The sequence below is a fragment of the Ranitomeya imitator genome, chromosome 3 (genome assembly GCF_032444005.1).
Source record: "Ranitomeya imitator isolate aRanImi1 chromosome 3, aRanImi1.pri, whole genome shotgun sequence".
NCBI lineage: Eukaryota > Metazoa > Chordata > Amphibia > Anura > Dendrobatidae > Ranitomeya > Ranitomeya imitator.
Window position 1 is genome coordinate 139,482,452 of NC_091284.1, and position 14,011 is coordinate 139,496,462.

At 46.1% G+C, this 14,011-nt stretch overlaps 1 protein-coding gene across 1 annotated transcript in view; it reads right to left on the bottom strand.

The window, feature by feature from the left end:
* Positions 1 to 14,011, bottom strand: part of PPEF1 (protein phosphatase with EF-hand domain 1) — a 108,689-nt gene that overhangs the window by 46,212 nt on the left and 48,466 nt on the right. Inside the window, exon 6 of the mRNA XM_069760064.1 lies at positions 4,295 to 4,341. Within this exon, the coding sequence (XP_069616165.1) occupies positions 4,295 to 4,341 (47 nt within the window). The remainder of the gene's footprint in view (positions 1 to 4,294; positions 4,342 to 14,011) is intronic.

Genomic DNA, 14,011 nt, shown 5'->3' on the forward strand with positions numbered 1-14,011 from the left:
TTCTACCAGATTTATCAGAGGCTAAAATATTTTCTGTATGTGATGTAAAAAATGGATTCTGGCATGTGGCCCTGACTGAAGATTCAAGTTTATTGACAACATTTTCTTCACCATTTGGACGCTTTAAATGGCTGAAAATGCCCATGGGACTAAAACCTGCTCCAGAGATATTCCAGCAGAAATTGATGCAGGCTTTGGAAGGACTTACTGGAGTGAAGACAATAGCGGATGATATCCTAGTAGTGGGAGAAGGTGAAAATATGGAATCTGCAATCAAGGATCACGATCAGAAGATGATACAATTTTTGGACAGATGCAGAGAAAAAAACATAAAGCTGAATTTGGACAAATTCAAATTGAAAATGACAGAAGTGGCCTATATTGGTCATCGACTGACTTCAACTGGGGTCAAAGTGGATCCTGAAAAGGTGAGAGCAATACAAGATTTGCCTACCCCTACTGATGTTTCTGGAGTACAACGATTTTTGGGCATGGTGAATTATCTCTCAAAATTTTGCAGACATCTGTCAGACATGTGTGAGCCACTGAGACAGCTAACCCACAAAGATGTGCGCTGGGAATGGACAGAAAGCCAGGAGACTGCTTTCCGAGCAGTAAAGAATGCCATTGCAGATACAGCAACCCTAAAGTATTTCGATCCAGATCGAGAACTGGTGGTACAATGTGATGCTTCGGAAAAAGGCCTTGGAGCCACATTAATGCAGAACAAACAGCCAATTACATTTGCAAGCAGAGCCCTTACAACAACAGAGCAGGGATATGCGCAGATTGAGAAGGAACTACTGGCTGTGGTATTTGGGATGGAGAAGTTTCACCAGTACACCTACGGTCGACGGGTAACAGTGCAGTCGGATCACAAACCATTGGAGAGCATTACAAAGAAACCATTACTAAATGCCCCAAAGAGACTACAGCGCATGCTGTTGCGACTTCAGAAATATGATGTTGACATCGGGTACTGTCCAGGAAGAGACTTACTGATTGCAGATACGCTAAGCAGAGCTTACCTTCCTATCACAAATGATGAGGAGGAAGACATTGAAACCATCAATATGTGTAACTACCTTGCAGTGTCAAAAGAAAAGGTCAAGCAAATCCAGACTTTTACAGAGAAGGATAAAAGTCTCCAGAGTTTAAAGACTGTCATCTTGCAGGGCTGGCCAAAATACAAGCAGCATGCTCCGAGGGAAGTCTCACCATTCTTCCACATAAGAGATGAATTGTCAGTGCAGCAAGGAATCATATTTAAAGGAGACAGGGCTGTTATACCTGAAGTTCTCAGAAGAGGCATATTGAAGACATTGCACTCTTCTCACTTAGGCATGGAAGGATGCCTACGTCGTGCACGAGAATCAGTTTATTGGCCAGGAATGAATGACCACATAAAAAATTACATAGCACAATGTGAAATATGTGCATCCTGCAATGATAAGCAACCAAAGGAGACATTGCAACCTCATGAAATTCCACATAGGCCTTGGTCAAAAATAGGAACAGACTTGTTCACATGGAATGACAAAGAATACCTGATTACAGTGGACTATTTCTCTAACTTCTGGGAGGTTGATTTGGTGCAGGACACAAGGGCGAGAACAGTGATTAAAAAACTCAAGGCCCATTTTGCCAGGTATGGCATTCCAGATATCGTTTTCTCTGAAAATGCGGCACAGTTTACGTCGGAAGAATTCAAAACTTTCAGTAAGAAATGGGAATTTGAACACCAGACGTCTTCTCCAAGATATCCTCAGAGTAATGGGAAAGCAGAGTCAGCAGTAAAAACGGCCAAAAGACTCATGCAGAAAGCAAACCAGGCGGGTGCTGATGTATATCTGTCTATACTGGATCATAGAAACACACCCACCCAAGGCCTAGACAGCAGTCCGGCACAGAGGCTCATGAGTAGGCGTACAAAGACACTAGTACCAACTGCGTGTCATCTGTTAGAGCCAAAGCTGCTGGGAAACATCGAAGCTAAATTACAGAAGAATCAAGCTAGGCAAGCTTTCTATTACAATAAATCTGCAAAGGATCTGCCTGAGCTCCAGAGAAATGACAACATTCGGCTGCAGCCAAGCACCACATTTGACAAACACTGGCAAAAGGCAAAGGTTGTCCAGAAACTGGGACCTCGGTCTTACGAAATTCTAACAGACGACGGAAGAAGACTAAGGAGGAATCGAAGATATATGAGGAAAACGCAAGAAAGAGATGATTCATGGCCTTTTGAACAGTATCCAGACACCCAAGACAACGAGGCAGCAAGTACAAGTCAGGCACCAACAGTGATAGCTGACCATCAGGGTGAGGACTCTGGCCAGAGACAGACAATATCAGAAGAACTTCCAGATGTACCAGATGTAGAAAGTGACACATCTTATATTACCAGAGCTGGCAGAATTAGCAAAAAGCCGGCGCACCTCAAAGATTATATCTAACTGGACGTACTAGGTTAATTTCTAACTTTGTCATAGTATACATTAGTTTAGTATCTTTTATTGTTCCTCTAGTTAAAAGAGAAAGGATGTAGCAATATGTTATATGTTCATGTGGCCTCTAGGGGTCTCACTACTTTTATGTTTGTTCTATATTCTTTGTTTGGAACTTGTTGGATGTTGTTGTACTCGGAATTCATGTAATGGAGGTTGAGACATGATGTGAATAAAGATCCTGGAGATACTCACAGAGTGTGATTTATGACAGGATTCATCAAACAGAACAATTTATATTATTTTTTTTCTCAAGAACAGGGGTTTACTGTCATCCATGATCTGCCTGGAGATGCAGCAGTTGTCAGTGGGGAGGTGGCCGCGTATGTGCCCCTTAGGCCGGGATCACACATGCGAGAAACACGCCTGTGTCTCGCATGTGAAATCCAAGCTCTGGCGCCGGCACTTGGGAGCGGAGCATGCGGCTCCATGTGTTCCTATGCGGCCGCACGCTCCGCTCTGGAGTGCCGGCGCCAGAGCTTGGATTTCACATGTGAGACACGGACGTGTTTCTTGCATGTGTGATCCCGGCCTTACTCATAGACTTCTATGGAAGTTCTACATACTACCAAGCACGATGTAGTCTTCGGAACACCCACTGAAGTTAATGCAGAGAGACACGTATGGAGAAAGATCTGGGATTGTTGAATCGTTAGTGTAATACTAGTAATAATGTTTTATACTAACAGGCAATAGCATAATGGCCTTACACTTTACAACAGTCCTAAGAGCCACTGGTGGCTTACACGGAATTTCGAGACCTATCAAGAGCTCCGCAAAGATGCTGTGGGGTGCCAAAAGGCTGACAAACTCCTTGGATGCCACAGTAGTTATTGATTGCAAGATCTAAAATGTTTTGTGGCTTGATCTAAGCAGTATACAACTGGCAACCACTGCTAATGGCATTGGCAATGCTCCTGCGCCATTCACAGGACATATCACTATGCCTTACTGAGGTAAAGGTGTCTGGTGTAGCTACTCAGCTTTATTAAAATGAGTGGGACTAAGCTGCAATACCACACGCATCCAATGTAGAAAAGAGGCACTGATTTTTGGAGAAAAGAGAAGGCCCTTTTTTCTTAATAAATAACCCCTTCAATGCACATATTCATATGACAGAACTTTTCTAAAGACACATCTGTTTGAGTGTGTTGGCTAAATGGCTGCTACATCATAATACAGTTAACTTAAAGGGAATCTGTCACCAGGTTTTTGCAACTTAATCTGAGAGCAGCATAATAGAGGGCACGAGATCCTGATTCTAGAAATGTGTCCCTTATTAGGTCATGTGTGGTAGTTTCAATACAATCAGTGTTTTATCAGCAGGAGATCATCACAGCCTGACTAGGTCTCATGCGTACAGCAGTCAGGCTAATCTGTGTAAGCCAGTACCCATCATTGATTAGCAGCTTGCTGACAATGTACACTGCACAAAGGAAGATGCCAGTGAGGCCTTGGGGCGGGTTATACACAGTTTAGGTTTGTGAAAACTGCTACATCTATAACAGAGAAATAGGGATTCTATCATAATTGCACTGAGCAGCCCAGTAAGTGATACATCGCTGGAGTCAGGCTCTCTTAACGTATATTATGCTGTTTTCAGATTACATAGCAAAAACCTGCTGACAAGATCCCTTTAAAGGATAAATGAACTGGACAGTACAGTAGATAGAGTTCATGAGTGAACTAGTTCTTCTTTGTACATATGGTAAAACATGTTAGATCCTAAACAAAAGGATGGACAACTATTTAGAGGAAGTATGATATAGTACATGTAAACCAAATACCTTATAGAATATAAGAAGTAGATCCTCCAACTTTCCATGAAGGTCCCCTAATCAAAAATGGATAGATATATAAAAAAAAGTGACAACAATATTTAAATTAGTTATTTTAACAGTCCAAAATATTAAATAAAGGGAGTTTGTTATCCCAAATTTACACTTCAAACTAACTATAAGCCTTGTAGGAGATGGACAACAATACAAATTGTAACTTTTGTTTTTAAATTTTTCCCGCTCCGTGCGCTCCACGACCTCGTTCGCATAACACTTTGCGCTGACGCACGCAGGACTCACCACGGCATCCAGGCATTTTGAAACCCTCGTTGGATCTGCGAACAGCAGGACATTAACATTATCTACCGTAACAGTAATTTGTTCTGATGAAGGTCCGGATGTGGACCGAAAACGTTCAACCATTTGCCTATGGATGCACATTACTGTAAATGATTTATTTTCAAGGTACACTACCAATTGAGTGCCAAGTTTTTTTCTAATTCTGGATATTTGGGGCTGGATACCCTACTTGAGCACCTCCCCTCCTTCAGTGTATGAATGCCGTGTTCTTCTACCTCAACTTAACATTTTTCCCATCGTTGCCTAAAAAAAGAACTTTATTGTAATATACAAATGTGTCTGCTCAGTGCACTTGGTGTGCCTCAATGCCTTGGTACACTGTTCCACCCACTTATTTAGATGAAAGCTGAATAGAATACGATGTCAGAAGCGAGCAGAGAGTGATTTGTGCGCTCTCTCCGGCACTTAGGTGAGAGCAGAGGAGACGAGAAATGGCAGAAGCGAGCAGAGAGTGATTTGTGCGCTATCTCCGGCACTTAGGTGATAGCAGACTATACGAGTAATGGCAGAAGCGAGGGGAGAGTGATTTGTGCGCTCTCTCCGGCACTTAGGTGATAGCAGAGGAGACGAGAAATGGCAGAAGTGAGCAGAGAGTGATTTGTGCGCTCTCTCCGGCACTTAGGTGATAGCAGACTATACGAGTAATGGCAGAAGCGAGGGGAGAGTGATTTGTGCGCTCTCTCCGGCACTTAGGTGATAGCAGAGGAGACGAGAAATGGCAGAAGCGAGCAGAGAGTGATTTGTGCGCTCTCTCCGGCACTTAGGTGATAGACTATACGAGTAATGGCAGAAGCGAGGGGAGAGTGATTTGTGCGCTCTCTCCGGCACTTAGGTGATAGCAGAGGAGACGAGAAATGGCAGAAGCGAGCAGAGAGTGATTTGTGCGCTCTCTCCGGCACTTAGGTGATAGCAGAGGAGACGAGAAATGGCAGAAGTGAGCAGAGAGTGATATGTGCGCTCTCTCCGGCACTTAGGTGATAGACTATACGAGTAATGGCAGAAGCGAGGGGAGAGTGATTTTTGCGCTCTCTCCGGCACTTAGGTGATAGCAGAGGAGACGAGAAATGGCAGAAGCGAGCAGAGAGTGATTTGTGCGCTCTCTCCGGCACTTAGGTGATAGCAGACTATACGAGTAATGGCAGAAGTGAGGGGAGAGTGATTTGTGCGCTCTCTCCGGCACTTAGGTGATAGCAGAGGAGACGAGAAATGGCAGAAGCGAGCAGAGAGTGATTTGTGCGCTCTCTCCGGCACTTAGGTGATAGCAGAGGAGACGAGAAATGGCAGAAGTGAGCAGAGAGTGATTTGTGCGCTCTCTCCGGCACTTAGGTGATAGACTATACGAGTAATGGCAGAAGCGAGGGGAGAGTGATTTGTGCGCTCTCTCCGGCACTTAGGTGATAGCAGACTATACGAGTAATGGCAGAAGCGAGGGGAGAGTGATTTGTGCGCTCTCTCCGGCACTTGGGTGATAGCAGAGGAGACGAGAAATGGCAGAAGCGAGTAGAGAGTGATTTGTGCGCTCTCTCCGGCACTTAGGTGATAGCAGAGGAGACGAGAAATGGCAGAAGCGAGCAGAGAGTGATTTGTGCGCTCTCTCCGGCACTTAGGTGATAGCAGACTATACGAGTAATGGCAGAAGCGAGGGGAGAGTGATTTGTGCGCTCTCTCCGGCACTTAGGTGATAGCAGAGGAGACGAGAAATGGCAGAAGCGAGCAGAGAGTGATTTGTGCGCTCTCTCCGGCACTTAGGTGATAGCAGAGGAGACGAGAAATGGCAGAAGAGAGGAGAGAGTGATTTGTGCTCTTGCAACACCCGCTAGGGCCGAAGGGTACTCTGAACCAGGTCAGATGGCTCTTAAAGGGGTGGTCACAGCAGCTGAGATGGTTTGACTCCCCACAGGTGGAGCGGGGCTCCAGGGCTACCAGAACAGTCTATGAGGGGTTGTGGACGTTGGGGTGCAAGGACACAGGGACTGTAGTTTCTTTACCTTTAATTGTAGGTGCAGTCCAGAGCACAGGTAACAGGTGGTATATGTAATCCAGGCAGCCCTGAAGCAGTTCAGAATTCCCCTAGCCAGGTGGGGTTTGAAGCCTCCCTACTGCGCTGCTCTCTGGGTTCCTGATACTTGTAGCTCTCCTCAAGCTCCTCTCTCAGTCTGTCCACTTAGTGAAACGCTACCTGCATGGCAGGCAGCTTGAGCCTTTTCCATATGTCACTCCTTCGTAGTCACGCTGGGCTCTGATATGCGGCTGTGCCTTTGGGTGTCAGTTGTGGCCAGGAGACCTGCAATCTCTTGTCCTCCGGATTTGGCTGCAGGGCATGCAGTTCCCACACAACCACGGACTCCGGTGTCCGCTCTGTTGCGCTCAATCCTGGGGTGATCTCAGTTGCAGCTCCACTCCTAGGCTCTCCTCACATACTTCCTCTCCCTTCACTGTCTCACACTGCACTTCCTAATCCCGCCTCCAAGCAACAACTTATAGGAAAGCTACCCTGAATCCAGGTTTAGAGCTCCCTCTTCTGGTCTGAGGTCAGGAAAGGTCATGTATGCCAGCGTACCTGCTAAGGGAATCCCTTCTTGCTTCCAGGCATGACATCACCCCTTGTGAGGGAGGCAATGCCACTGTGGCAACCGGACTCATGGGGTGCCACATTCTCTCTGGCACTTATGTGATAAAAGAGGAGACGAGCAATGGCAGAAGCGAGCAGAGAGTGATTTTTGCGCTCTCTCCGGCACTTATGTGATAGCAGAGGAGACAAGCAATGGTAAAAGCGAGCAGAGAGTCATTTGTGCTCTCTCCAGCACTTAAAGGGACACTGTCACCTGAATTTGGAGGGAACAATTTTCAGCCATGGAGGCGGGGTTTTGGGGTTTTTGATTCACCCTTTCCTTACCCGCTGGCTGCATGCTGGCTGCAATATTGGATTGAAGTTCATTCTCTGTCCTCCGTAGTACATGCCTGCACAGTGCAATCTTGCCTTGCCCAGGCGTGTACTACGGAGGACAGAGAATGAACTTCAATCCAATATTGCAGCCAGCATGCAGCCAGCGGGTAAGGAAAGGGTGAATCAAAAACCCCAAAACCCCGCCTCCATGGCTGAAGATTGTTCCCTCCAAATTCAGGTGACAGTGTCCCTTTAAGTGATAGCAGAGGAGATGTGCAATGGCCGATGCGAGGAGAGAGTGATTTATGCGCTCTCTCCGGCACTTAGGTGATAACAGAGGAGATGCGCAATGGCAGAAGTGAGGAGATAAACAGAGGTTTATGTTCAGACAGTGCTGATAATCAACATAAAAGTCGTGGCCATAATCAATTTAAGTGCGTAGAACATTGCACTGAGGTATTTAGCCACACCAACGGTGCACTGAGCACCTTCATTGACATACTGTAATAAAGTTGTTTTTGAGGGAGCAGATTTGAAAGCTAAAAGAACGATTTTTATTGTTGCTCCATCTCCTGTAATGCAAAGTGGTGAGTTTCAAATGTATTTTCCTATCCTTTATCGTTATGACATATCACTAGACTATGCCATAACATTTATCTCACCGACAAAGCTCTCTACAGTGCGGCACCCTCATACATCTCCCTCATTTCGCTCTTTCGGCCTAGCCGACCGCTGCGCTCTGCAAATGACTTTCGACTAACCTCTGCACTAATCTGTACCTTCCACTCCCGACTTCTCCCGCGCTGCGCCAATCCTCTGGAATGCTCTACCCCAAGATATTAGGACCATCTACAATTTGCATAGTTTTAGGCGCTCGCTCAAAACACATTTGTTCAGAGCGGCCTGTTGTGAATTCTGTGGCAGAGCTCCCTCCTGTGGTCACAAGTGGTACTTCGGCTGGTTCTCTCTGTGAGCTTCTGTTGGTGGAGGGAAGTGGTACTGCGGCTTCTGAGTTTCCTCCCTCAGGTGATCTGGTGAGGTCGTTAGGTGCTTCTCTACTTAACTCCACCTAATGCTTTGATCCTGGCTTCCTGTCAATGTTCCAGTGTTGGACTTGCTTTTCCCTGGATCATTCCTGTGGCCTGCTGCTCTGCATAGCTAAGTTCTTCTTTGCTATTTGTTTGCTATTTTTTCTGTCCAGCTTGTCTAATTTGTTGCTGGAAGCTCTGGGACGCAAAGGGTGTACCTCCGTGCCGTTAGTTCGGTACGGAGGGTCTTTTTGCCCCCTTTGCGTGGTTTTCTTTAGGGTTTTGTGTAGACCGCAAAGTTATCTTTTCTATCCTCGATCTGTTAAGAAAGTCGGGCCTCACTTTGCTGAATCTATTTCATCTCTACGTTTGTCTTTTCATCTTAACTCACAGTCATTATATGTGGGGGGCTGCCTTTTCCTTTGGGGTATTTTCTCTGAGGCAAGGTAGGCTTATTTTCTATCTTCAGGCTAGTTAGTTTCTCAGGCTGTGCCGAGTTGCATAGGCAGAGTTAGGCGCAATCCACGGCTGCCTCTAGTGTTGTTTGGAGAGGATTAGGGTTTGCGGTCTGCAGAGTTCCCACGTCTCAGAGCTCGTTCTATGATTTTGGGTTATTGTCAGATCACTGTATGTGCTCTGACCGCTATGTCCATTGTAGTACTGAATTGCCTTTCATAACCGTACAGGAAGCCAAAAGTACTAATGATTCTCAATAGAGGGAAAAAAGAAGTTCTGAGACCATTTTTTTTCTTTGCACTGTGTTTTGCCTTTATTTTCCCCTAGACATTTGGGTGGTTCAGTACACAGGTGTAGCGATGGACATTAAAAGTCTGTCTTCATTTGTGGATCAGCTCTCGGCAAGAGTACAAAAGATTCAAGACACTATTGATCAGAAATCTATGTTAGAACCAAGAATTCCTATTCCTGATTTGTTTTTTGGAGATAGAACTAAGTTTCTGAGTTTCAAAAATAATTGTAAATTATTTCTGGCCTTGAAACCGCGCTCCTCTGGTGATCCAGTTCAACAGGTTTTGATTGTTATTTCTTTTTTGCGCAGCGACCCTCAGGACTGGGCATTTTCTCTTGCGCCAGGAGATCCTGCATTTAGTAATATCGATGCGTTTTTCCTGGCGCTCGGATTGCTGTACGATGAACCTAACTCAGTGGATCAGGCAGAGAAAAATTTGCTGGCTCTTTGTCAGGGTCAGGATGAGATAGAGGTATATTGTCAGAAATTTAGAAAGTGGTCCGTGCTCACTCAATGGAATGAATCTGCGCTGGCAGCTATCTTCAGAAAGGGTCTCTCTGAAGCCCTTAAGGATGTCATGGTGGGATTTCCTATGCCTGCTGGTTTGAATGAGTCTATGTCTTTGGCCATTCAGATCGGTCGACGCTTGCGTGAGCGTAAATCTGTGCACCATTTGGTGGTATTACCTGAGCTTAGACCTGAGCCTATGCAGTGCGATAGGACTTTGACCAGAGTTGAACGGCAAGAACACAGACGTCTGAATGGGCTGTGTTTCTACTGTGGTGATTCCACTCATGCTATCTCTGATTGTCCTAAGCGCACTAAGCGGTTCGCTAGGTCTGCCACCATTGGTACGGTACAGTCAAAATTTCTTCTGTCCGTTGCCTTGATCTGTTCTTTGTCATCGTATTCTGTCATGGCATTTGTGGATTCAGGCGCTGCCCTGAATTTGATGGACTTGGAGTTTGCTAAGCGTTGTGGGTTTCTCTTAGAGCCTTTGCAGTGTCCTATTCCATTGAGAGGAATTGATGCCACGCCTTTGGCCAAGAATAAGCCTCAATACTGGACCCAGCTGACCATGTGCATGGCTCCTGCACATCAGGAGGTTATTCGCTTTCTGGTGTTGCATAATCTGCATGATGTGGTCGTGTTGGGGTTGCCATGGCTACAAGCCCATAATCCAGTATTAGATTGGAAATCCATGTCGGTGTCCAGCTGGGGTTGTCAGGGGGTACATGGTGATGTTCCATTTCTGTCAATTTCGTCATCCACCCCTTCTGAGGTTCCAGAGTTCTTGTCTGATTACCGGGATGTATTTGATGAGGCCAGGTCCGGTGCCCTACCTCCGCATAGGGATTGTGATTGTGCTATCAATTTTATTCCTGGTAGTAAATTCCCAAAAGGTCGACTGTTTAATTTATCCGTGCCTGAGCACGCCGCTATGTGCAGTTATGTGAAGGAATCCTTGGAGAAGGGGCATATTCGCCTGTCATCGTCACCATTAGGAGCAGGGTTCTTTTTTGTAGCCAAGAAGAATGGTTCGCTGAGACCTTGTATAGATTACCGCCTTCTAAATAAGATCACGGTTAAATTTCAGTACCCCTTGCCATTGTTATCTGATTTGTTTGCTCGGATTAAGGGGGCTAGTTGGTTCACCAAGATAGATCTTCGTGGTGCGTATAATCTGGTGCGAATCAGGTGAGGAGATGAATGGAAAACTGCATTTAATACGCCCGAGGGTCATTTTGAGTATCTAGTGATGCCATTCGGACTTGCCAATGCTCCATCAGTGTTTCAGTCCTTTATGCATGACATCTTCCGAGAGTACCTGGATAAATTCCTGATTGTGTACTTGGATGACATTTTGATCTTCTCGGATGATTGGGAGTCTCATGTGAAGCAGGTCAGAACAGTTTTTCAGGTCCTGCGTGCTAATTCTTTGTTTGTGAAGGGATCAAAGTGTCTCTTTGGTGTGCAGAAGGTTTCATTTTTGGGGTTCATCTTTTCCCCTTCTACTATCGAGATGGATCCTGTTAAGGTCCAAGCCATCCATGATTGGACTCAGCCGACATCTCTGAAAAGTCTGCAAAAGTTCCTGGGCTTTGCTAATTTTTATCGTCGCTTCATCTGCAATTTTTCTAGTATTGCCAAACCATTGACCGATTTGACCAAGAAGGGTGCTGATTTGGTCAATTGGTCTTCTGCTGCTGTGGAAGCTTTTCAAGAGTTGAAGCGTCGTTTTTCTTCTGCCCCTGTGTTGTGTCAACCAGATGTTTCTCTTCCGTTCCAGGTCGAGGTTGATGCTTCTGAGATTGGAGCAGGGGCTGTTTTGTCGCAGAGAGGTTCTGATTGCTCAGTGATGAAACCGTGCGCTTTTTTTTCCAGGAAGTTTTCGCCTGCTGAGCGAAATTATGATGTGGGCAACCGAGAGTTGCTGGCCATGAAGTGGGCATTCGAGGAGTGGCGTCATTGGCTTGAAGGAGCTAAGCATCGCGTGGTGGTATTGACTGATCATAAGAACTTGACTTATCTTGAGTCTGCTAAGCGGTTGAATCCTAGACAGGCTCGTTGGTCGCTGTTTTTTGCCCGTTTTGACTTTGTGATTTCGTACCTTCCGGGCTCTAAAAATGTGAAGGCGGATGCTCTGTCTAGGAGTTTTGTGCCCGACTCTCCGGGTTTGTCTGAGCCGGTGGGTATCCTCAAGGAAGGAGTAATTGTGTCTGCCATCTCCCCTGATTTGCGGCGGGTGCTGCAAAAATTTCAGGCTAATAAACCTGATCGTTGTCCAGCGGAGAGACTGTTTGTCCCTGATAGGTGGACCAATAAAGTTATCTCTGAGGTTCATTGTTCGGTGTTGGCTGGTCATCCTGGAATCTTTGGTACCAGAGAGTTGGTGGCTAGATCCTTTTGGTGGCCGTCTCTGTCGCGGGATGTGCGTGTTTTTGTGCAGTCCTGTGGGATTTGTGCTCGGGCTAAGCCCTGCTGTTCTCGTGCCAGTAGGTTGCTTTTGCCCTTGCCGGTCCCGAAGAGGCCTTGGACACATATCTCTATGGATTTTATTTCTGATCTTCCCGTTTCTCAAAAGATGTCAGTCATTTGGGTGGTCTGTGATCGCTTTTCTAAGATGGTCCATCTGGTACCCTTGTCTAAATTGCCTTCCTCCTCTGATTTGGTGCCATTGTTCTTCCAGCATGTGGTTCGTTTACATGGCATTCCAGAGAATATCGTTTCTGACAGAGGTTCCCAGTTTGTTTCAAGGTTTTGGCGAGCCTTTTGTGGTAGGATGGGCATTGACTTGTCTTTTTCCTCGGCTTTCCATCCTCAGACTAATGGCCAGACCGAACGAACCAATCAGACCTTGGAAACATATCTGAGATGCTTTGTTTCTGCCGATCAGGATGACTGGGTGTCCTTTTTGCCTTTGGCTGAGTTCGCCCTTAATAATCGGGCCAGCTCGGCTACCTTGGTTTCGCCATTTTTCTGCAATTCTGGGTTCCATCCTCGTTTCTCTTCAGGACAGGTTGAGTCTTCGGACTGTCCTGGTGTGGATACTGTGGTGGACAGGTTGCAGCAGATTTGGACTCATGTAGTGGACAATTTGACCTTGTCCCAGGGGAAGGCTCAACGTTTCGCTAATCGCAGACGCCGTGTGGGTCCCCGACTTAGTGTTGGGGATCTGGTTTGGTTATCTTCTCGTCATATTCCTATGAAGGTTTCCTCTCCTAAGTTTAAACCTCGTTTCATTGGTCCGTATAGGATTTCTGAGGTTCTTAATCCTGTGTCTTTTCGTCTGACCCTTCCAGATTCTTTTTCCATACATAACGTATGCCATAGGTCATTGTTGCGGAGATACGTGGCACCTATGGTTCCATCTGTTGATCCTCCTGCCCCGGTTTTGGTGGAGGGGGAATTGGAGTATATTGTGGAGAAGATTTTGGATTCTCGTGTTTCTAGACGGAAACTCCAGTATCTGGTTAAATGGAAGGGTTATGCTCAGGAAGATAATTCCTGGGTTTTTGCCTCTGATGTCCATGCTCCCGATCTTGTTTGTGCCTTTCATGTGGCTCATCCTGGTCGGCCTGGGGGCTCTGGTGAGGGTTCGGTGACCCCTCCTCAAGGGGGGGTACTGTTGTGAATTCTGTGGCAGAGCTCCCTCCTGTGGTCACAAGTGGTACTTCGGCTGGTTCTCTCTGTGAGCTTCTGTTGGTGGAGGGAAGTGGTACTGCGGCTTCTGAGTTTCCTCCCTAAGGTGATCTGGTGAGGTCATTAGGTGCTTCTCTACTTAACTCCACCTACTGCTTTGATCCTGGCTTCCTGTCAATGTTCCAGTGTTGGACTTGCTTTTCCCTGGATCATTCCTGTGGCCTGCTGCTCTGCATAGCTAAGTTCTTCTTTGCTATTTGTTTGCTATTTTTTCTGTCCAGCTTGTCTAATTTGTTGCTGGAAGCTCTGGGACGCAAAGGGTGTACCTCTGTGCCGTTAGTTCGGTACGGAGGGTCTTTTTGCCCCCTTTGCGTGGTTTTCTTTAGGGTTTTGTGTAGACCGCAAAGTTATCTTTTCTATACTCGATCTGTTAAGAAAGTCGGGCCTCACTTTGCTGAATCTATTTCATCTCTACGTTTGTATTTTCATCTTACTCACAGTCATTATATGTGGGGGGCTGCCTTTTCCTTTGGGGTATTTTCTCTGAGGCAAGGTAGGCT